Raw genomic sequence first — 25326 nt, 5'->3', positions numbered from 1 at the left:
AATTATTTAATATAATAAAAACATGACAAAATATAATCTCATAAATAACAACCATTTTCAACATATACATTACATACAAAAAGGTGGGTAAAAAAAAGATAGTCTTTTCAATGGGTTATTAAAATTGTTGCGGGAGGCAAAGAGGTCAAGATAAGAATAAGTTTCAGCTCACAATAAGACCGTATTGTACCAGATGATGGCTCTGTGAGCCGAAACGCGTCGTACGCATTGAAATACTGTAAAAAGGTGCTGCCATCTTTAAATAAAGAAGTTCTACTACATTCACCCGGAATTTTTCATGATGACGACTCAATTTTCATAGACGTTCGTAATATGTCAGGAAATCCAGTCAAAGTGCGACCGGGTGAGCATTGTATAACTACAAAAAGTGCATGTGTGCGTGCCTGCTCCACGAGAATGATAACTTTCGTCTGTAAAACAAAAGCACGCATTCAATATTTTGACCCGTCCGGACGTGGACCTACAGAAGAACCAAACCCCTTCCAAATTTATTTCACTAAAAAAATATGAAGTTCTGGTTTAAGAGCCTGGGTTACTGAAACAGGCCGTCAGCCCCACAAGGCGTACGTATGCATCAACACAGTAACTTTCCATTGAAAAACGTGGTCACGGTCAATTCATTTTCCTGATGGGGTCCCACAGACGCTCCTAACCCCTTACAATTTGATTTCACTCAAAAAATATGTAGTTCAGGACTTGAGTCGGGTTAGAGGATATAAATGTACTCAATACTACACGTTGAAAAGAACGCATTCAATATTTTGACTCATCGGGATGAGGTCCTACTGAGGCACAAAACCCCCTTACAAATTGATTTCACTAAAAAAATATGAAACTCTGGACTTCGGGTTTCATGAAACAGGCCGTTAGCCCTCACAATGCGTCGTGACCATTCACCATCGAGTGAAGGGGTTGAAACGAGAGAAAATCGAGAGATAAAGACGCGCACGAGCAATTCTTTCACGGAGGGAGAGAGAGAGCGCGCCAACATTATCGGCAATGAGGGTGGCTTGAGGCTGGGGATGGACCCGAAGCCGCTTGAATTAACTCCCCAAGTTTTCGCCAAAGATTTCTCCTCCAGAATTAACGACGGCCGCGCAGTTTTTTTCTCGAAACTCACGGAAGGAGGAGAGAGAGGTAAAAAAAAGACAGGCCTTAAGTTGAATGGGATATCAAGCGGATTGTTCACGCCGCCACCCACCCCCACCGGCTTCGTAGGGATACCGTTTTCGCTACCACGGGTCCCGAAGCAGTTTTCTCCAACGCGAAGTCTCTATCTTAAATCTCTCTCTTCTCTTCCGATTTGCCTTGCTACCCCCCTTCAATCGACATTGGACAGGGGGAAAGTGTGGAAAATGACGACTTTAACCGCATGCGATGAAATGAAGAGTCTAGCTTGTCATTAACTTCTAATACCAATTCGTGCAATGGCGAGTGTAGCTCGTCATCAGGTCTTCATTATTTTAGCACTATTTAGGGCAATTTTGAAAGGAACACCTAGACCGCCATGCCGGTCATAATGACCGGAGTCGAGTGGCTCCTGTCACGCAACACCGGTCATACTGACCGGCCTCCGAGCGACTGTTTCAAAGTGGATTTCTGACGCCGCAGTGACCAGAATCTCTTGCTAACGTATGGGCCATGATCGTTGTGGCGTCAGAATATAAATATTTATTTTAAAGTAAAGTACAAAATCACATTTAATGTTTTATGATCCGGGAATAGTTAACGAAAAGAAAAACACTAATGGCGTCAGAGGACATATCTACTAAAAACATCATGGCGGTCAACGTGTAAAAACATCCGAAATGTACATAAAGAACTCATATTTCATGAAATGTGATGCAATGAAAGGAATAAAATTATTTTATACAAGTAGCGATAGCTGTGTTCTCGATGTTTTTACGGGAAGAGAACGGTTTTATTGTTTTGTTGTTGATAGACGTAAAAACGGAACTGTTGTATGGTTTTCGAGAACAATATGAAATAATAATCACTTCTGATTCCGCTGATATACGTTGATAACAAACCACAAAATATCATTTCATTACTTATCATCCCATTTAAAAAGTACCACAGAAAAAAACGGAAGGAGGATAGGAGCACGACATTCAGAAAGTAAATTGAAGCGGAAAAGGTTAAAATGGTAGCCATACCGCCTCTTGTCATCAACAGCGGGGGTAAACAAGTGAGAGATGTTTATGATCTGGCACAAATCTTGGCGCGCGGTTTGATGTATTAGTAAACTGATCTATCGACGATCAAGCTGACGGAAAGAGATAAGCCGTGGCCGTGATCGTAGCCAAAAAGGAAGTGGATCAATCAGGACTGCCAAATGGACCACTTCATTGACATGATGCCTACATAAACAATCCAAGGCTTCCACTGCTAGATTAATCGTTGCCGACGCAGGAGGCATTTTCGAGTCTCTATCGTCACGACGCACAAGTGATTGGGTGAGGCAGTTCTAGTGCAGTATCCCCATGCTTAGGGCTCAAATTTCTCCGTTCCTGAATACAGACACTCTCCAAAATTTTATTACACTGCATAGATAATAAATTATTTATGTAAAAAATCCTAAATATTACAAAAGAATCATTTATTATCTACATAATATTAAAAAACCATTGCAACAACTACAAACCAAATCAAGTTACAAGTTCCAGTGCACAAAAAATTATTTTAAAAATTGGCCCCCCGTTAAAATAATTAATTTCGGTAAATACCACAAAAAATAATAAAGATTCACTGCGACTAATGTGGTTAAAGATAAAGAGAAGTATATGTATTAATTGCAAATAGCAGCAAAAACTAAGTTATTGTGCTTGATCAACCATGCCGATACACCGAGATGGACTTACAGATAATTCGGAATTAGTGCCCAAAAATAGGGATCAACAATGTTAAATATCACGAAGCGCTTCTCTCAATTCTCACTGTCCGAGATAAACAACTGCTAACCAGGTTTAGGTGTCACTTGTAATAGCACAAGGCATTAAAAGCAGAATATTTGGTACCCCGAAACAGCACGGGCGCAAAAGTTCACACGAACACATAAATGAATGGAATGTACAAGGAAGCCCGAATTTGACCCGTTCAGGCACTTTAGTTGATGTAATTAAGCAACGAAATGGATATAGATGGAATGATTCTTTTAAATCGATAGTAATTTACGAAAAATAAACATCGTCGCATCATTTACGGTATCTGAAAATGTTTTCAGCACTCGAAAATGAAAAGGAGACTTCGTTGATTTCCACTAATTTATTTTGTCCGTACGACATATCCATGTCCTCGTACGACGACCATATAGGTCATTATCAAGTACATCTTATTTGACAATGACCTCTACGGTTCGAAACATGTCATACGGACAAAATAAATTAGTGGAAATCAACGAAGTCTCCTTTTAATTTTCGAGTATTAACTTCCACATAGTTGATCCTAATACAATTGAACGAGTTTTCAGCACTCATTACTACATGCGGAGACGCATCGCTGAACGTACGTGTCTGCATAGACGAAGGAAAAAATACTTGGCCGGTGCATGAAGACTGCCAAAAGGAAATGGAGTGAATGAGAACGGAGCTGTCTCGTCCGCAGGGAGCCAGACGAATAAGAAACTGCGTCCTCTTGAAACTTGGAAGCGGATGCAACTAACTCTACTCTCTTAAACTGCTATGCGCCTTTCGCCAAATGATCACGTGGCTAAAAACAGAGCTAGGGAACGAAAAACAATCCTCTGGCCCACGCCGCAGCGCTACTCTCCTCTATGAATAATTGATGACCAAGTGCCCCAGAAATGGTCAGTGAGAAGGAGAGGAGAAAAGGTAGGGGCAGGAAGGGACTTAATATGCACAGACGCTGCCGTTCCTACAATGACACCGTATACCGACCACCATCGTTTAAGATAATTCAACAGCATGGAGAGGATTTACTTGCCTCAAACGTCCTCGTTGTTGTAGGAGAAAACCGACACAGTGCTCGATTTAGTTAGATCTCACCAATTCGCTTAAAATAAATAGCATTTCTGAAAATAAAACACATGAAACAATGCAAAAAAAACTCACTCCAAGCTTACATACAATCAACATTAAATTATCTTTAGAGACTACTAGAGACTATCAGGGCGATATCTTTCTCACAATTAAAATACAGTTGCTGAACTGTATAGGAAATGAATCTGCATTATTTTCATAACCATGCGAGCTATACGAAGTTGTTCCTCGCTCGCCGAAAAACGCGTATCTAATTTTTAGTGGCCTTAACGATAAATCAACGTTTTAAGTTATGAAATAAAATCACAGCCACATCTATCGGTGATATAATGCATATAACGTCAAAATAATGATATGCAGAAACGCAGGATCGAGGGCAACCAAAATCAATAAAGACGCACAAATAACTGATTGTGGAAACGTGGGTATTTCTTATTATAATGGGAGCATTTTTAATTAAATGAGCAAATAATGACCCATATTATTTAATTGGCACGAGATTACACGCGCAAACGCATCGATAGACATGAAGAAATGTTACCCCGAAGCAGTGTTTATCTACTTCATCGAACGATTGTATCCATGGTTCCACGAACTCATTCTCAAGCCCTACGACTAAATTTTTGCTTCTGAGTTATTATATGGTGGCAGCGAAAAACTAAAAGAGCTTAAAAGTTAAAAATGGTAACTTTATTGAAACTACCTTCATATGCAATGGACAATTACGACAGTTACACTAAGACCCGTACTCCAGAGCGTAACTCCAGACTTGACAACATGGTCTTTTAAAATTATCACGCAAGCTTGTAAAATTCATTTTTTTTAATCGAAAGTAGGCAATTGTTCAATTTATTCTAAATAAAGGGAGAAAGAACTATATATTGACGTGAAGATTCACAGACACTATTACGAAATACGACAGATAAAAAAGTCAGAATCCGCCATCTACGGCACATTACCGGAAATTATAGCGCTGAAAATGGATTAGATACTGTATTTGAAGATTAGATTTGAAGATTACTCTCCTCAATCAGACTCATTAAGTCTGATTGAGGAGAATAGGTTGCTTAAAATTTGAATAATCAAATCAAACGCGATATTGATACCCTTGCGCAATGACATGTACAACAAAATAATTACATTAGAAAAGAAACTGTTAATTAATGCGTTTCAGAACGCTGGAACGAAGATCTCATGATACTACTGAGAAGACTTAGTGATCCATCAATAACCAAAATGGAGGCATATTTCGAAGGAAATCGAGCATTTCGTCTCTAGGATTAATCAGTGTGAAATGGTAATACATACATTATGTTGCAATAGTGAACAGGCAAGTTCAATAATAATTATTTGCTAAAAATAATTATTACATATTACAGTTAGATAAAAAGATAGCTATTAACCGCTAAAATTCTTGATGACGCCCTTACAACACCAGCGTAAAAATCTCCGTCATCATTTCAGCGAAAAAAAAATAGATCCATTAACGATATAAACAACGGCTGAAAGATTTTTCGATCACTTATTTTCGTATTTCGTTTCCCATAAAATCGCGTAAATCACTAGATCTCTGCACTGATAGGGCATTGGGAAAAGACGAACCACCAAACACGAACATTACAGCCGAGCCCAAAGGAACCCCAATGATCCATCAGGAATCAATATTTACCTCTACGCAGGCTTGGCATCCCCTTCAAGACACGTAGAGAATATCAGAGCATCACTTCCAATGGAAAGTATTAAACATTGATGCCTGCCAGAGAAAATCCAATAGCAGCAAGGGGCCACGTCCTGTATCCACGTAGCAACCGGATTAAGTAAAGTGCACTTCATGAAGAAGTTCACACGTTTTTCGCCCAAAACACATGAGACACTGCGGCAAAAAAATAAACAAGACTACATTCCTAGAACCTAAGTACACCTGTCTTGTATGTTTTGAGGATTATGGTAAAAAGTACCAGGCTCTGGATCCACGATACGAATAACAAGGAGGCATCCTGTAAGCTGCCTCGCTTTGCCCCAGTTTTCTCGAAGCGAATTTCAATATACTGCTGCAACCCGTATCGATATAACATACTACCATGATTTTTTTCAAATCTATTTCGTATCCCGAGAGAATTTTTGCCTTAAGCTAGTTAAGTTACAATAGTACTCCTAAGCAGGCCCTGAAAAGGACACAAAAAATGAAAAGGACAGAAAATTGGCATGCCAAAATTGGTGTTTGCCATTTTTACACCGCCTCTTGGATTTAAATACAAAATTTGTTGCCAAAACAACAATGTATCTAAAGATAGTAATGCCAGAATAAAATGTTACAACGGAGTTTTTCGAAGCAGAAATAAAAAATGCTGATACCTTTCGGTCTCCATACATCTTACCATGATGCGTATGTAGGACATCGTATTAATAAGTCAATCGATTAATAATGTCCAAAACAAGTCTCCACTTTTTCGTCAAATACTCCCCAAATGTTGAATATTTCCTCCAAAAATACGCACACTGCGGCTCAAGGATAGCAAGGATAATTTTGTTCTTGCTAACAAAAATTAAGAAGTCAAATTTCTCATTGAAGATACTGATTTGAAAAAATAAACGTATGCAAACGTTTGGCAAGTTTTGCCGGGAATAATAACTAGCCCTGAGAAAAAAGTAGCAAGGTGAGGAACTCTAAAGAAAACGGCTTGCCAACGGTTCTGAATATTTTCCTGTAATATTTCTCCTGGCCCTAATGAAAAAGTGAACCCTTGACCTCAATATTTTTTCTATGAAATTATTTGCAATCAATGAATAATGCCTTAATCGTCAAGCTGCATCATTAAAATTGCAAGAAAAATTACTGTTCAGATTGCATTAGGATTTAGCACTAGTGACAAAGGGTAAGGTGGGAAAACGTAATTCACAATCTCAATCTAGCCCCAATAGAGGCATTTTATTATTACAATTATTAAACGACAATAATCGCTGATAAATACAATAATTCATCTGCATTTTCTATTATAACTATGGGGGCCTTAATAAAAATAATGAAGAACAAATATTAGGTTTGAGAGACATCTCATTGACCCCAAAACAGATACGTTCTTCGATACTAATAAGCGCGAAGGAAATGCTATTGAACAGCAAACCACACGATTTAAGTGAGATGTGATAATTCGCCCATCAGTTCCACTAGATTCTTACGCCATCGACCGAGGTTAATTGACACATCAAGGAGATCGACGACCTTCTCTATTAAATTAGCTGGTAACCTAAAATGAAGGATCAAGATCGGGGATAAGGAGAGAAACTGGCCCAATATACTTATGAAGCAATACATAACATGCAACAAAAGAGCGACATTTTACGTTGGGCATTTGGGACAAACTACAGGCACAAAAGAAACTGAAAATTTCCGTTTAAAATAAGGACATTAATCTCTTTAATGAGTTTAACACAACAAATTCCCGAGTTTCGGATCCAGTTACATGTTTTAAAAGGCGATTACCATAAGAATTATGGCGTATTGCATCATGAAAAATCCGGCCTAATCGGAACAGCCCAAGACAATCATAATTCCGAGCAAAAATAGTCATCAACGCCCCAGACCTTGAAGTTAGTCTCACTGTATAGCAGAAAACAGGTCTTCGAGTCAACAGCTCGAATCTGGCCTTGAAAGAGGCCACCAGCTTCAATCACTCAACTTACATGAGCAAAATGTTTTAGCTATTTATTTCATTCTATTACACCGACCCGACATTTTTCCAAAGTTAATCGCGAGAAAAATGAAGCGTAACTAACTCCTTGAGCGTCACACATGAAAACCCGAAATTAGCGAGACTTCAGGTGATTTATATCTAAATTTCCGCAACATTCCAATCGATTGCATCGTGGTTAGCCATACAAAGCACATGTATTCTATTCTCAAACAATAACGTTACTATTACGTTTTCTCCGATATACGCCCAAAACAGCATTCTATCACGTCCTAAAAGCATTCATATCAGCGAACAATCCTTCCCCTGATCACCTAAAAATTTTCCCTTGATCAACTCAAAATCAAAATTCGATGTCTCGTAAATTAAAATCATTTACATTAAACCTTATCGTCGTAAAAATCCACTGCAATTGACAATCCCTAAATGTGACGGCGTACATCTTTACTTCAAGTACAGCATTTAGCAAACGCCATTAACTAGTTTCCTTCCTAAGACCAGTTTATTGCAGGTCACCAAAAATATTTCGGCTGAAAAGGGAAAATTAAATCCTAAAGAGTTTTGAAAAAATAAAATACGTGTCCGACAATGCCAACAGCAAAATCTTCCTTCACTAAATAATTTTTTTCCGAAACCAGATAATTAGGCTGGTAGGAAATCGATTTAATTTAAAAGAAAATACCAGAAATGAATCAAAATTAGAGATTATGACTTCAATTTTTTACGAGAATATAAATGAAATAAGACGTTGATGGTTGGAGGCGTTACTTTATGGAATTTATTCATGTTAAATGATAATTAAACTGTTTTTCCACATAAAATAATTATTAGATTACCCTGATCTATAAATATTTTGATCTAATAAATATTTTACGTGGAAAAAGTTTAATATTCATGAAATAAGACGATAAAAATAGTTTCACGGATACCTAAAACGCAATCAGAAGTGTTTACGAACATACTTTAGCAGGAAAGCCGATAAGAGCGACATGGATTACTACGATACCCTCCTCGAAAACATAGAAGAAAGCATCGTCACGAAAGAAAGGGATCCGATAGATGTCGCCAACACCGAGACGAGTAACATAATAGGTAAATGAATCATGGTTGGTTAATTCAAGTTCACCCGCTTCCCCCAAGCAAAGCCATTCTCGTCCCAAAGCGGAAAAAATGACGTATTAGTGGAACGAGTGACGGAGTCGATCAGTCGAGGACAGAAAACGCGGAGGAATGCAAATTTCTAACGGCGTCATTCACCCTCCCCTCCATTCCATCCAAACTGAAACTGAAACCGGGAGAAAGAGACGTCACTTGACGACCCAAGCGATGTGACTCCCCATAAGGTTATCTAAAGAGATACGAAGGCGTATTTTTACGAATAAATGCTATATGAGGTCTATTTTTTGTTCGGTGGCATAATATCCTACTTCGTGAAACATTTTAAATTCTCCAGAATATTTCCAGGAATGTGCAACTTTTGATAGTGAACATGTCAAATAACATGTCTACTACCATAAGGCCGACCTACCCGATTCGCAGTTCGCAATATTGGCGATGCCAAAAGGTTTCCGGAAGAGCAAAATATCTCATCTTCACCAAGAAAACATATACGATACATTTACGTCAAATTAGGCAACTGATACGATAGCATGTGAATTAAGTGGTCAATATAGACCCCAATTAGACTCTATATTTTTGTTGTGAATCAAATGCCTTGAATAAAAAAATTCTTTTCATTACCGTGAAAAACATTGTAAATTTCCTACATTTCCGTATTTCTTATTTCCGTACCTCAACGCCGAACGAAAACATCGCGGCGGCATCGCTCCGAGGCCCGAGAGAACAAAGAGATGGTGTGTATAGTAGTAGGCATGAGCATAAAGGCAGCCTTACGAGGCGGTCGCCTTGGCCTTCATTCTCCATTCGCAGCGAAACACGCGATATAAGAGAGCCAAAGAGTTTCTTGAGCCTTCCGCCCCTCCGAGCCGCTACGTCATTCCTTCGCCGACATGCTAAACACCCATCTGCACCCGAATCTGCGCATCCACGCTTTTAACTACTTCTACACTCCCTGTCGACGTCTCTTTTCCTGGCCCATAACGTGTTAAAAATTTACGCCATCATTTTGAAATTTTGAGGGTCCGTAAATTTAAAACTTAAACAGAATTTACCTTTACCACTAGATATTTTTTTATTTGGAATTTTTAGAGAGGCAATGACAAGGTTGTTAAGGAGTAATGCAACACACTATGATAAATTCAATATAATAACACAAGTTGCTAACGAATTATTCGTCATTTATCTACGTCCCCACTCTCGCTAGACTCCTTTCATCCTGCCCCATAACTTAACTTCATAACTTTTGACTCGACGGGGTGCTGTTTCTTCTTGCGCGCTGGCTTTTGATACTCCACCTTATTCGCGACAAGTAAATTGTAAAATATAAAGTAAAATAAATCCAAGGAAATAGAACAACAAATGTTTGGTAAACATTAAGTCCGCTTACCCACAACGGGTTGTCCACTAAGTTGTCATTAAGAAATTTCCCGAGTTTCCCTGAGGATTTTTTATTTTTCTGGATTTTTCCACCACTCATCATAAGATTTGTTGGCTCTTCATTCCTCATAGATAGTATTCAATTACTATAGGAATCAGGAATATTTGGCCACGTCTTTAGGACGGTGGGTACAAAATTTCAAAACACGCGCATTATTGCCATTTTTTTCGTCGTTTCTCTACGCACAAAAGTTAGCTGAACTGGTTGAATTATAGAACAAGATATTATGTCCGTTCACTGGCTCAAATATTCTGCGGAAAGACGGGGAAACGTCCACAAAAACTACCGAGAACTGTTCCCGTAATCAGGTTTTCTACCGGGAGGAAGATAAAAAAGTGAAATCGGCGAAAATTCAACCAAGTATGAAGTTGAAAGACGACGGGCACACGTGCGCTAAGTGGGCTTCGTGCAAATTAAAACATTTATCTAGTTTTCTCCGCACAACCCAAGCAACACCCTTCCAATTAACGCGATGGAAGCCTAAGGCCTGTACGTATAATCGTTAGGACCCGATTCTAGGCAATATAAAACAATAAATAAAGAAAATCAAGAGATAAAATCACGTTGAAAACTGATTTATACACAACAGTATCCAAGACGACCAAAAAACCCTCAGGCTATTCCAGGTTTCTAATACTTAAAGACACTTAACCATGGAATAGTTAACCACACATATTCATTTCCCCCGTGCACGATCAAGCCCTCATTGCTAGTTTCCTTTGCACTTCATTGGTTCGCGTAAAAAAGGCCAACGAAAATCTTTCCAAGATTATATCTCACAAACTAACTACGCACTGGATTTTAAAAATAGCAATTAACAGCGAAGCCCTATCATTTAAAGGGTAATACTCACATTCACTGCAGCAAGAAAAAATTACCTAAACCTGAGATCGAACCGGGGACGTTTTTATTACTGGAAATGGCACAAATCACCTCGCAGCACGATGACGATTTCTGTTAATTATTAGAAATATATACATGACATACCCAATACAGAGGCATGGGCCTTAAGGAAAAAAGAGCTTAAACCATGCTCGTCGCAGCGAAGAATTTTTCAGCGTGTCTGATGAGATAAAGCAGTCAAGCCTGCGCGGGACTTATTTACGAACTTTGCTAAGGAAGAACGCACTTCTTTAAGTAAACAGCGATAAAACATTCCTGAAACGTCATTCATCTGAACTTAACATTCAAATCACCACATTCCCAAGATTGTAATTTTGATAAACGAACCCAAGTAAAGATCGAGTGGGCCACCAAAATACTATGCAAAAAATATAATCCACCGCTAAGACGAAAAGATTATCTCATTGTTGTACAATTAATACTTGTAGGAAAATCAACTCATTAAGAATAAAAACCAAATAGACCCAAGGCGGATTCAGCGCACGAATGCTATATTCTGGATATAGTGAAGAGTAAGAATAAATATAATTTATTTCCTAGGGTAAGCCATAATAGAGGTGAGTATTACGTTGAATGACAAAATATGTTAATGAATAAATTCTAATGCATGAATGGAGAGAGGCTGGCAGCCCGAATAGCCATTTTCTAATGCATGAAGTTTGATGAAAAATAAATAATAGGCTAGGAAATTTTCCATGAAACTCTTTCCATTCTCAGGCTCCTTTAAAGGCCATTAGAACTGCTGCAGTTCGCAACTTTCAGCACTCGTGATTAGCTTTGTTGGATAAATATTTTTCATGGATAGTATTTATTGAATACAGGTTCCAAAACAGGTTTAGGTTCACCGATTCGAATACAAGCAAAAGAAATGTTCATCGCCATTCGCAAGAAAGGGGTACGATGGATAGCCCATGTCATAAAACATAGTGATTACTTGATTAATATAATGGCCGGAAAATTGAAGAAGTTCTTAAGAAAGACAAATAGATACTAACTAGGGGCGAATAGAGAATTACGCATAGAAGCACGTCAGGGTACTAAAGGAAGTAGTTTGGTGAAGGGAGGTCGAGAGTAGATCAATGTTAGGGCTGCAGTACTATGTATGAATGAATATAGGTTCATGTGGAATTCCGACCATATGATACTTGCGGCGTCATAAGGAAAAACAACAGACTTGAATTTCGCGTACGAAGTCCTTATGACAAGCAAAAACTGTTCACTTTGCTCTGAAAAGTAATCAACTTGCCTCAACGAAGCTACGAAGACCGAATGAGGCGTTCAAAACTCGTTCGGTCGATATTAGCAGGATTTTTAAAAACCAGGAAAAGCCCATTCGCTTAGTCCGAGTGACTTATATTAAAATTAACAGGAGAATATTATTACTCTGTCACGTTATGACAAAAAACTCTCAATCGTACACTCTTAAGCTTAAAAAAATGGTTCGAGTCGAAATAACTCGGCGAAGTAGCATGGAGAAAGCGAGTTTTACGATCGGGCGTAAAATACAATACTTGCCCAACAGTTTTAATATTAAGGAGGAACTGCAAGCCCCACTTCTCCGCACGCACAGCATCTGAAAGCCTATTTTTTATTAATAGAGCAGGTGATCCATGTAGATGTTTCACACGAATGTATCCATGACAAGGAACGAAATGTGACACGAATAAATGGTTGATAAATACTGCAGTGGCTTACTAGAAAATTGAGCAAACGAACATACATACACTTTATATAAACGATTCTTACCACACGAGTCTTAAGACACTACAAGATACTGGGTGATAAAGTGCATACATGGAGTCTAAATACCATTCATACAAGTATGAAATTTAATGTCAACGGAGTTTGGTATTTCTGAAAAGAAAAAAACAAATACAATGCGAAATGATAGCCCTGACAAAAGAGAGAAAAATACTAACAAACAAAGATGGGCACCATTTAAATAAGAAATAATACGAGGGTTGCCAAGAAGTAATGCACCATAATTTTTTTCTCGGCCTACAACAATGGTGTGAATTTGAAACTTTCGTAGGACGAGAAAAAAATTGTGGTGAATTACTTTCTCGGCGACCCTCGCATTATTTCTGATTTCAATCGTGCTCATCTTTGTTTGTTAGTATTTTTCTCTCTTTTGTCAGGGCCGATGACCCTGACCGTGATTTTGAACTTCGAGCTCGATTTAGAAAATAGTAAACTTCCGTAAAAATTAGACGAAATTACGCTTGCTGGCCAAAAACTACAGCGATAATTTATATGCGAAGAATGCTAAGGAGCAGAGGGATATTTTACTCACGTAAAACTTGGATTTATGGTGAAGAGGACATGAGCCCTTTCGCTCCTCAAGCAGATGGGACTTAAAGAGTAGAACAACCCGACCCCAAATATTCCCGCGAATAAGGAGAAAGCTTTTGCATGCGAAGGGATGAATAAAATGGCACGTACATGGCATTAATTTGGTATGATAGACGACGACAGGAGATTGATTTACGCTCCTCAGCAGGCTGAATGGGCTTCATGCGGTGAAAGTATAAAAGCAGATGAAATACGAAATAAAAAAACATTGGTGATTTTTTTCGCCCCAGATTTGCAAGGCATACTCCTAACTATTGAACTAGATTGAAGAAAAGAAGGAAATTAATCGAATTTTTTTACGAAAAATTAAAGATAACACAGAAAACAATTCAATTCCAGGAGCTTCGTAAGGAAGCAAAATACATCTATATCTACGTAATACCCTGCGAGCCACCTCTAGGGTGCTTGGCAGGGGGGGGAAATAAGCGGCGGCATAAGCAGCGCTCCAAGCGCAGGAATCGTACACTAATGCACAATAGTATGATGGAGAGAAGCGCAGAAAACCGGAAAGATAAGGTGAGGATTACAAAAGAATCCCCGATTTCAAATGATTAGCAAATGATGAAACAATACTGGTCGCGCTAGAGAACTTATTTCACAACTAAAAGCGAATCTCGACTTTCTTCGTCCTAGCAATTCAGTAAAGAGAACGAATGCAATCATGTAACAGAGGGAAAAGACATTTTTGACCGTGTTACATAAGAAAAACTGCATGTAAAAAAAAACAAACATTCCTGCGCGTCATACCTTATTACGATATAATGCCGCAGCAAAAATATTATAAAGTATTCCATATTTTGCTATATTGAATATTATTGAATACCTACTTCACAAAATTGAATTCGATGACTACGTATTACACAGTTTATTTCCGGATCCTCCGGAAACATTTTCAGACTATTTCCAAAAGGGTTGATTTTGCGACAGACGTTCATTTAGTAAGGCTAACAACATACTGATATAATAAGAACAAAGAAATTTTTACTGATGAAAACCAGGAAAATTTGGGACCAACAAATATTCAAAATCCATTACCGAAGCACAATGCACCGACGAGAGAAAATTGAACCCCTTATCTTCGCTCATGGGATATTGGAACGTTATCGAAACTAAAGCCTGAATCACTTGATTATTTTTTCCGTCCCTCTCGAGGGACAGCTCCAGCAATCGCTCCAATTATGGCAGAAAAAAATGACCGTTACACACGATCATATTTCGCTATGACTCGAGGGATGGATATCTCATCCTTTTTTCTATTACTCGGCACGTCCCTTAGTCCGTCGCTGGCACCGTCCCTCAGCCAATCAGAACGCACAGACGCTAACAGCGATTGTAATGCCACGCTTGGCTTTTAATTGAACGACACTTGTAAATATGGAAAAGGACGGAATAAACGATGGAAAAAGGGATGGCGAGAATGACCGTGTGCTTCAGAAAATGATGGTGATGATTTTTGGCCCTAGAAAACTTATCGCTGGAGCTATCATTCTGAGGGACGAAAAAAAAAACTATCGCACGATTCAGGCTTGACGCACTTTTATCCACCTCTAAAACAATCTAACCAAGGATAAATCGTATAATTTCAATGATATGATGCTCTCACAACGTAAACCATAACTGAAACTTGACCGCCAGCGTCATTCAAGGCCCACTGGGAAAGGTCAGGTGCCACGGGTTGAGAGGAAGAGAAGGAACTCCCCTTCCAATGAACTCGATACAGCAATTAAACATTGAGTAATGACGCAACACTAATGGAAAGCATAAAACATAAAAAAATAAGTACCTTTTACCGCTGAAACCATCGCATGAAAAAGTGGTATGGTTAAAAAAATGAACAACGGAGATGCATCACAGAGCATATAATATCTTGGTAACACCGGAATTGAGAATTAAAAAGCGAGAACTTGAAACTCCAATCCAAAGAAACGGCCACAAAATTAAACCACCAGCGTTTTCACCACCAAGAGCATGGATGTCAGAGATTTTCCAATTAGCTGAATGATAGAGAGGACTACTTAGTAATAACCGAGTCCATTAAAAAAGATTCAGACGTAAGGATAAACCTTATGTTAGATCTAGGTTTGACAGAATAAACTGAGCGGGACAAACTACGAAAATTATGAAGGATGTAAAAGAGAAGACATACGTCTGTATGAAAAGGCTAGCGAATAAGATAGGAATGGATAGCTGCGTCAAACCAATCTTAGGATTATTGATTATGATGATAAAAAGAAAGGAATTCGTTTTTCTTCCGAAAAATAAAAGACTCAAATAATTATTAGACTGAACTCAAGCAGTCAAATCGCAAAGGGCACTATCTTTTAGTAAAAAGCATGGATAGCAAGTGAAACGAAACGAAAATGTTTAGTATCGACCCGGAGCGAAATGAAAATACGAGTCCTGGGTTTAGTTTCGTTCCCGTACGAAATTAAAATCACCAAGGAGTTTAGTTTCGACCCGGGACGAAACTTTACTCCCGGGAACGAAACTAAATTAATCGAAACTCCGCTGCTCATAGTTAAGTTTCGATCCCAGAAGTTGAGTAGAGGGGGATAAGAGGGAATAGTTTCGACCCATTACGTTTGACATTCGCGTAGACAGGTTTTATCATAGAGCTTAAAAATCGAATGGCCTGGTTGCGTTAACCGTTCTCCTGTTACTGGTAAAAATAAGAGTGTTCCATGCATCTAATGGCGGCGAGCCGAACCTCAACTTAATTCAACCACACTTCGTACTCGGTGAGTGGTTAGAAACTTAACTGTTTGAAGGTGAAGCAAGTGGCCCCTCCGGTGCGAAACATTATCTGTGTTTCGTTACGTCCCAGAGTTTTAGTTAAGTTTCGACCATAGGTAGTTCAGACTACGATTTCGATTCAACCCTGAATTTAGCTCCCTGGGTTTAAATCCGTTTCGTTTCTAAATTTCGCTCCCGGGAACGAAACTATTGAAATTTTACCGATTTTGACTTTCGTTTCGTTTCACTTTCCATCCCTGGTAAAAAGGCTGGTGCTCTATAACACATCGTCATACCCCTATCGATGCGGCTTGTAGGATATTGTACAGATGAACACCATACAGTCGAGCAGGAGGTTATTTATGATATTATAACCATGATCATTACACTAATATACAAATTGTATCGGTTGATGTCCCTGATAGCACTGTCAATTTTTGTCCACCATTACCACCAACTCTCAAGTGTTTTACGACGAGGCCTAGATCGATAAGAGTAGTTAGGACGAAGCGGTTGAAAAGGATCAACAGGCGGTACAATGGAACCCTCGCGAGTAACTGAAATGCAGGCATTTTGCGTCGAGACTATTGATGCATAAGTGAATAAAAGCCACAACAACAGACGACGGCTTCGTCACGTGACAGAGCTGTCACGATCTCACACTGTAGATTCCAAACAGCGACCGCGAAAGGCTTCGCAACCACAACAGTATTTTTCTCTTCCTTTCTTCCCACGTATGTGATCGCATTACCGGACGGGCATGTCACGTTCGTGAGGACACCGTGCACAGCATGACTTTTAACCTAACACATGGAGGTGGCCATTTAAAGAATTAAAAACCGATGACGAACACCAACACAACATTAAATGCTGTCCAATTGCAATAAGGACGGGTTATGATTATCGCACATGCAATAACGTAACAGAGGACGGGTTAACTACAGTCCAAATATTTACTGAATATTTAAGTGAAATCATGAAATATTGATTTTATTTCCACAAAACTAGAAAATATACGCAATATAGCTGAAAATCAATGCAAATACAGTTAAAATTAAATATTAAGTTTTCCCAGCCGAAAAAATATCAAATAATATAATCGGGTGGCCATTCCAGGAAAATTAGAAGAATACGAGAAGCATTATTTTTATCATGAAAATTAAAAAAATAACGGAGAAATAAACAATACGAAAATTTTGAAGCCATTACTTGCCCCTTATTATGTAGCAATACACCCAGCAACGTCGACCACTTACGGGTAATGAGTTTATTTTTCATGAAAATAACAGCGAAAGTTAATGGATAAACTGCGTTAAGGTAAATTATGACACACTTTGCCCATCAAGGTGATATTTTGCCACCCCTAGCTTCAAAATTGTTATTTGAACCTTTCCTCACTTTATTTGAACTAATAGTAAAAAGTGGCCAAAATAAGCATTAACCCAAGTTCAAAAAACTAATCACAACAGACGTATGGATTTTATGCATGTACTATTATTTAAATTGCCTCTCATTAAAACTTTGCCCATGAAAGAGTGGGAAGCTGGACACATGGCGGCCTCGCTATAATTCCTCCAGCCAACCACAAATTTCGTACTAATTTATAACTCTCCCCTCTGACGGCAAAAACTTCCTTTGAGACAAGGCGTGATAAAGATACCACGCATAGTCCTCAGTCTCTATTCATAACAAACTGACATCTGATAATAGGCCTGAACGCCGCTAACACCGACAACAGGTTAAAGCCGCGATGCCGAATCTGCTAAAATTGACGTCGTGAATATCCACAATTTTACACAGTCAAGGATCAAAATCATTCTTTAATCTTCATTTTGCACTCTATGCCAATTGGAATTCATTTTCAGCCGTCAGTGACCAGTTCGCGCCGAAGAGACAACTTTATAGGAAACCAGCGCGCCGCCACACGATATGATGATATTTCTGCGGGCGAGCACCGCATCAATGAAAACAATATTATTTACTAGGAAGAAACGAAGCTCCTGTGGAGATCCCATTGATACGGGGGCCATTGTGGTGAAAGATTCAATACAGATCCGACAGCAGGACAGTACAATTAACAGAGACTGCGGCTGCAACATCTGCTATAATGGAACCATTTCCTGACTATCCAAGGACACTGGCGGCCAATCAAGAGACGCAGAGGGGGCACCCGCAGCGGCAATTTGCACATAAACCCCGAGGCATGAACGGGATGGCATTGGATTCCTGAATCCCAGAGGACGATTGGCGAGTTGCACCGCGAAACGTCTGAAGGAGATATGGCGGACCTTACCCGGTGTGAAACCCGAGAAATCTTCACAGCCATTGACCAGAGCTTGCGTTTCCCCTTTATTCCTCATCGTGCACCCGTTTCCAGCACGTGAGCCGAAATGGACTTAAACAATGACTGAAAAATACGGGAGGAAGCTGGTATGGAGTGTTATGATACTGGTGGTATAAAACAGATTTTCCAAAAATATCTCTCCCATACCTCCGCCCTAATGAATCAGTTTGGGGTTCGAGGTGAAAGTTACCGCCCGCTTGGTTCTTTCGCGTCTCTATCAAAACCACTCATCAAAACTCGTTCCCGAGCACAAACACGCGGCGGCGGCCTTGCCTTTTTTGCCGGCGCGCGCTTGTTGAGGCTAAAAATAGATTCGCAACGGGGAAAGCAAGTCGGCGCGAGAGGTAAGAAGGCGTTACGATGTCCTCGGCCACACGCCCCCGAAAAAAAATCGCGACCGGGCCGCCGCGGGCCAATCCGAAAGGCCACCGGCCATTGAAGAGAGGCGTTCGAGTTTAGCCCAAAATTGCTGTGTATGAATGACTAAAGCAAAGGGAGTGAATAGATTAGTCCACTTCCATTCCATAGAAGGAAGATTTCTGTTGCCACTTCGGTAGCATTTTGTTCAGTTTGCAAAAAAAGATCCGCGGCGCGGTGATGAGTGCAATGCGGTCCTTTGGTTTCCAATATTTTGCATTATAATTTTTGTAATTGCGAGGAATGGCACTGAAAAGTTATAAATTTGATAGAACACCACATCATTTGTATGCATTTTTGTGTTAACGCCTCGAATTATACCGTATTTCCCGGTGAAACTCGGATCAATTTGTCCGTCAGCGACGAGAGTGGCAATTTCAGTAAACCGATTTAAATGCGTGGTGGGTGACAACACATTACGAGGCCGACTTGAGTCGATTCTATATTGTAATGTTCGTGGAATAAAGTATAGAAATAGGATGACTAATGAAACTTATTTTACGTTCAATCTATTCAGGTGTGATTTAGAGGAAGATCGACAGACTGAAATGAAAGGGCATTGCACTTTTGCACAACAATCTAATGCCTACGACGTGTTTCGGCTATCATCTGGTACAAGACTTGTACCGTCTAGTACAGAGGCTCAGTGAGCCGAAACGCGTCGTACGCCTTAAATCATTTTGGAAAAGGCAACTACATTGCATTTTCAACTTATTTTGCGTGTTTAAAGACCTCGAAAAAACCCTTCTGAACAAGTTTGTCTCAATCGAAATTTTGTCTCGATCAGTTCTAACACAACCTCCCAAGGAATGCAGTTTTGGAATCGTTCGAGATATTTCCGAGTGAGAAAAACTCGTTCGACGGGATCTACAATGGGGAGTTCGATATTTTAAAGCGCTTAAAACGACGTCGTTGAGGCCTACGCGATCGAGTTATTCTCGTAGAGAATAATATCGAGTGAATTCAACACAACCACCCAGGGACAACTGCAGTGAACAGATGCGTCCACAACCGCACGGAGAAGAATAGGATCGAATGAGAGAGTGCGATCACAGTTCTTAAAATGCGTCAGCGTAAATTGCTCGGCCGAATCAGCGAAAATCGTGCGCTTACGTGAGCAAACTGAATTGTAAACAAACGGTTGGAGCCGTCAGCTTACCATTACTCAACACGTGAGCGCGTATTCGGGGAATATTTGGGAAGACGCACCTGCACCCAAATCCTTAATAAGCTCACGTGCGTGAAACTTGACGCAAACAACTCACTCCTACGAATAGCAAATCGATACTTGTGGTTCAGTATAATATTGAGATAGGGGAAGGGAAAAGCGTCCACATCGTGCCTTCTTTCCACTAAACCCTCCCTCCCCCAAATACGAACATATCTTGGCGTTACGTAGGGGATATCGTAGATCACGGATAGGTAACTTTTGCACACCTGCAAACCGCACTTTCAAATTGACATGAACAAGAGGCACTTTTAGATTGGCAAAGGCTGGGTGGGATGCAAATACTAGTTTATTCCCATGATAAATTTATCAAATCATAATAATTTAATTTAAGTGATATATACTCCAAACACGTAATTCCATTTCTTGAGGAATAAAATTATTTACTGGTACTGTTCCTCCTGCATGAAATTGTCTTGAAGGCTGCATGGGAGTTAACAGCTCCTTATACACACTGAAAATAAGGCTTCCTATAGAGTAGTTCTCTTTCCCCTCAACCATGCTGCCGCACAACTACATTGCTGAATGATTTAATGACACCATTTCAAAGCCACTACCTATCATCGAAAATATTCCACCAATATAACAGCTACCATCTCTGAAAATCTCCTGTTCACAATAATGGACAGTCAATTTTAAAATATAATTGAGTTTACCACCCCTTTCACCCCAAATGTTACACACTAAGATAACAAAGAGTAACTTTTACTACATAAATATTGAGAAAGAAATGTAATGATGCTGACATGAAAAGGCTTCCTAAAACCTGAAACTTATAACCAGAAAAATGAAACAGCATTAGCGGTGAAGATTTTCAGTTCAATTTAGTAACGAATAAAGAAAATAGAAAACTTCATAAATAAATAATATTGAATTGAAGTAAGTTAATCAAGTAAATTATTTCAGCAACCCTGAAAAACTATCATATAACAAAGCTGTAAACATATTTTTCTTAACATATTACCAGGAATGACAATCAATTGTTCCTATGAGTATCCGTTTAAAGCAAACACATAAGAAACCAATAACTTATTCCTGGAAAAAGAAAAATATTACTGTAAACTATCCTATACAAAAGAAGAAGTAATCAGTCGAGGATGTGAAACTATTCTTCACTATTGCTCTTAATATTATTATTTTATACACACTGGAATCTGTTAAGTAGCTGATAGGATAGAATTGAACACCATGGAAGCCAATTATAGGGCAAAGCTAGATAAGACCTAGATTAGATGAGGTCCTGGAATATAATGAATTTATCAGTCAAGTTATAATCAATAACTTTCCACTCCAACACTCTCCTATTGTTCAAATGACTACCCCCTCATAAAAAAGAAGGAAAAAGGTTGTTAGGCAGTGTAGGAAGGCATTTCAAGCTGAATTGCTAAAAAACACAGAAAGCACTAAATGGAAAAAATTAATTTAAATACAGCCAAAGCTTTCACTCACCCATTCCCAGAGGTGCTACTAAAGCCTTCTGTATGACCAACTATTGGCTCCGCACTCCCCTCTGAGTCTTGAGCACATGAGATACATTGTTTGGTTTCAACAACAGTATCTTCAAAACTTGAATGGATCTCAGCAACAGGAACACTCTCAATGCCCTAAAAACCAAAATACACTATTGAGTGAACATCATGATCAGGTTCAATGATCTTAAAAAACTACAATTACATTAGGTTAAATGTAGACAATTGCACCCAATTTAAAAACTGGTTAAGTGAGTATTTTTCCGCATCATGCCATCAACGCGGATGGTATGAATAAATTTCCAGTAATATTTGAAAGAAGAAAAATACTCACAGTGACTCAAGTACTTACACTTCAAAATAATTAACATTTTTTTCTGATTGGACTACGGTAAATTGCTTCACGCATTGCAGCTTTTTCACAAATTTTCTAAATGCTTCGCAAACATTTTGTACAGCCGTACATGTATCATGGTTGCAAGACATGGTCAAACACAAAATTTAACTTACAAAGCTGCATTTATTTAAACTCTCATTCACTCAGTGATTCAACCCCAAGGTTGGTTTGGATAGGTGAAGGTAGAGCTCACTCTTGCATGAGAGCATAGGCTGGTATCAATAGTTGCCTCACAATTTACATCAGATGGTGAGGACGATTCAGGTAGGGTGATGCAACAACACTTTAGAGAAAATACACATTAGCAAGACTTGTTTTGAAGCTTGATATGGCCTCATGTAGTTTTACAAAAATCCAGACTATCATACATTAATTTACCATTTTATACTTAATTTCAAGGGTAAAAACTTCTTGTAAAATATGACGCACTTAATTTGTAGAAAGATTTGTATAACTACAATGTAGATTACCAATGCAGTCATGCGCCAATGAAAAATATATTACATAAGCCAAAATTAAAGATCGATAATGACTTCAAAATTAGGCAGGATGCATGTATATTTGATGAACTTGACAGACTGAATTCATTACTGGGAGGGAATAGTATTTGGAAAATGTTTCATTATTGTAAAATGAGGATTTTTGTCATCTTGCTCAGTATGTGGAAAACTAATCAATGTTAAAGTATCATTTTTTGCAGAGTGAGAGTAAATATTAAAAATTCGGATGAAACATAGGTAATTGAATAAAGTAAAAACACGTCAGGCAATAAATTTCCTTTTGGTAATCCTTTAAATGCAATGAAATTTTTAAGTTTAAAAGCCTATAGTACGTAGATGGATTCCTAGATTACATATATCTTGAAATATTATTTATGAAATGATAATGTTTTGACATAGTCACCAACAGTAACGTTAACCCCTTAATATTCAACAGATAGCAGCACTTTTATTCATGCAAGTTGCATGGAGTTCAACATACTGTAGAGAATCCTACTTCAGGAATCAAAAATTTTCTCGTAAAATGGAATGGATCACAGTCCATGCATGAAAGCATAATCTACCAGAAAATGTCTATAAAATTCAATCCCTTCATCCGAATATAGAAACATTTTGAAGTGCAGATACTTGTACATAAATTTGATACTTCAAGGATGCTTTACATTGCAAACACAAATCATGTGATTAGCACATCAATTTATTGCCGCAATTTATGTGCTTTAAGTACTTAACTATTGTAACAATACTTTATTTCAGGAAAAAATGCTTCCAACATCTTCAGTTGATTGACTTAAGAGGCTAAAGCCTAGCTAGTTCAGAATTGACCATAATCCGACACATCAATATCCTACCTTTTGTTACAAACAAACTTCAACAAAACCTTAAGTCAATTTTTTCCCCCTTATCCATGCAAGTTTTCCTCGATGCAAAATAATCAAAATAAAAAAATTCAACTTCGAATATACAAAACAACTAGGTTAGTTGATAAGATAAATACTGAAACAAGGATGTAAATCACTTAATTAGATGATCAGCACACTGACGAAAATTGTACAAAGAAACATAGCAAGAAAACTACAAGGTCGTGGTACAAGCACTTCCAACATTAAAATCCACCACCACCAGTAATATTCCAATCAGTTGAAATGATGAAAATTTTAGGAAATGCTGCCAACCGAGCCACAATGGGAAATCATGACATATATACCATTCCTACACATGGATTAATACATTGTGACTAGCTAAAAATAATCATACCCTAAAGGTATAACTTTTCAATGCAGAAAAATTAGCAAATTTAAGAAGTCTGCACACGTGGTTAACCACAAACATTCGGCCACTCTAACCCTAAAAACTCTTCATTTACCTAACAAAAGTACTCCAGGCAGCACGAAAGCAGTTTTGCGACAATAGTCATTGAAGGGGTGATTCTTTTCAAAATTCTCAATGGCTCAACTTCGCTACAATGCTACTTGTAATATTACTGCGTAATCAACTAGTTTAACAGGAATATGGCGATCAAAATTCATTTACCTTGGTCTGCCTTAGCTGGAGATCATCACTGTACACAGAGTGACTTTTGGTATCCGGGTCAACAGTAGCTCTTGAGGTTTCCACACCAGCATTCACTTCAGCAGAACTGCCATTCAGAAAATGTTCTTTAGCACTTGTGGATCCAGCATCCAACAAACTCTCGGGGTTTGAGGAGGGGACCACATAGTTGGACTTAGGGAGAGCACTAGGAGGCTGTGTAGGAGCAGCAATTCCTGGGGAGGATCCATCAATTGATTTGCTCGTCCCCTCGCATGACACTACCAGAGCAAGCAGGCAGCTGCTATCACAGAACGAAAGAACAAAAAAATCACAGAATCATGTGGATGATTATCGCATCTACACCAAAACCTTACAGAATAAATATGTGCTCCTGCAAAAATATGGGTTAAAACGAAGTAACAAACACTCCAGTTTTTCCAGTGAACTCTTAAAATTGTGATGGCTTAAATGATAACTACTGCCTCACATGAATGGGTAAGGATAGCAGCGAAGTAAAAGTCCTTCATGAGCAGAAATAACAGAAAATACTCCCTAGGACACCAGAGCGACAAAGCAAGGATTCATGTTCTCTACCACGCAGAAAAATAGATTGAATATTCGAAAATACTAAGAAATGATAACGATAAATAGCACTGATGCAACTTAGTAGAACGCTGTGCAAGATAATAACTTGAGCAAGGGCAATAATCACAAGCTGATCAACGATGAAAAATTTGCGAACTTGGGATACATCAATGAACTAAACAATGATTTAGAAATTTAAATAAAATTCCAGCACGAGAGACTGGTATATGGTGCCATTGCTAAATCACTTGTCTAGCAGAACATAAACACTTCGTCTGAGTTAAAACCTTACCAAGACACAATGGATACAGCTAGCAACGTCCAGTGAGCACAGAAAACAATATTTTTCATGTTGTCGATGCCAGTTTCTTAGAGGAACAAACATTTCCAAGTTTTTAGCGAAATACACCACATACTAGAAACACTAGACTGTCATTTCGAAAACTGACGTGTACTCTTTGATTTCCGGTTGGGACCGTCAACTTAAGTTATCTATATATTATTCTTATTGTTATTTCACATAAAATAGCAGTTAAGGCGATTAAAATGTTTAAAATATTTATTTCCTAATACTTTACGCCGATCAGCGTCAATGAT

General features: G+C 38.6%; 1 protein-coding gene across 2 annotated transcripts in view; it reads right to left on the bottom strand.

The window, feature by feature from the left end:
- LOC124166062 (SUN domain-containing ossification factor) overlaps nt 1–25184 on the bottom strand; it is a 113977-nt gene extending 88793 nt beyond the window's left edge. Inside the window, exons 1-3 of one of the 2 annotated variants that reach the window (XM_046543671.1) lie at nt 25022–25184; nt 24145–24445; nt 21695–21849 (exon numbers count right to left, since the gene is read on the bottom strand). In XM_046543671.1, the coding sequence (XP_046399627.1) occupies nt 21695–21849; nt 24145–24445; nt 25022–25080 (515 nt within the window). In that variant the 5' untranslated portion in view covers nt 25081–25184. The remainder of the gene's footprint in view (nt 1–21694; nt 21850–24144; nt 24446–25021) is intronic. The other variant, XM_046543672.1, reaches the window with a different exon arrangement.
- Between the last annotated feature and the right edge of the window lie 142 nt (nt 25185–25326).

The sequence above is a fragment of the Ischnura elegans genome, chromosome 9, assembly GCF_921293095.1.
Source record: "Ischnura elegans chromosome 9, ioIscEleg1.1, whole genome shotgun sequence".
Lineage (NCBI taxonomy): Eukaryota > Metazoa > Arthropoda > Insecta > Odonata > Coenagrionidae > Ischnura > Ischnura elegans.
This window is presented reverse-complemented; position numbering and strand designations above follow the sequence as displayed.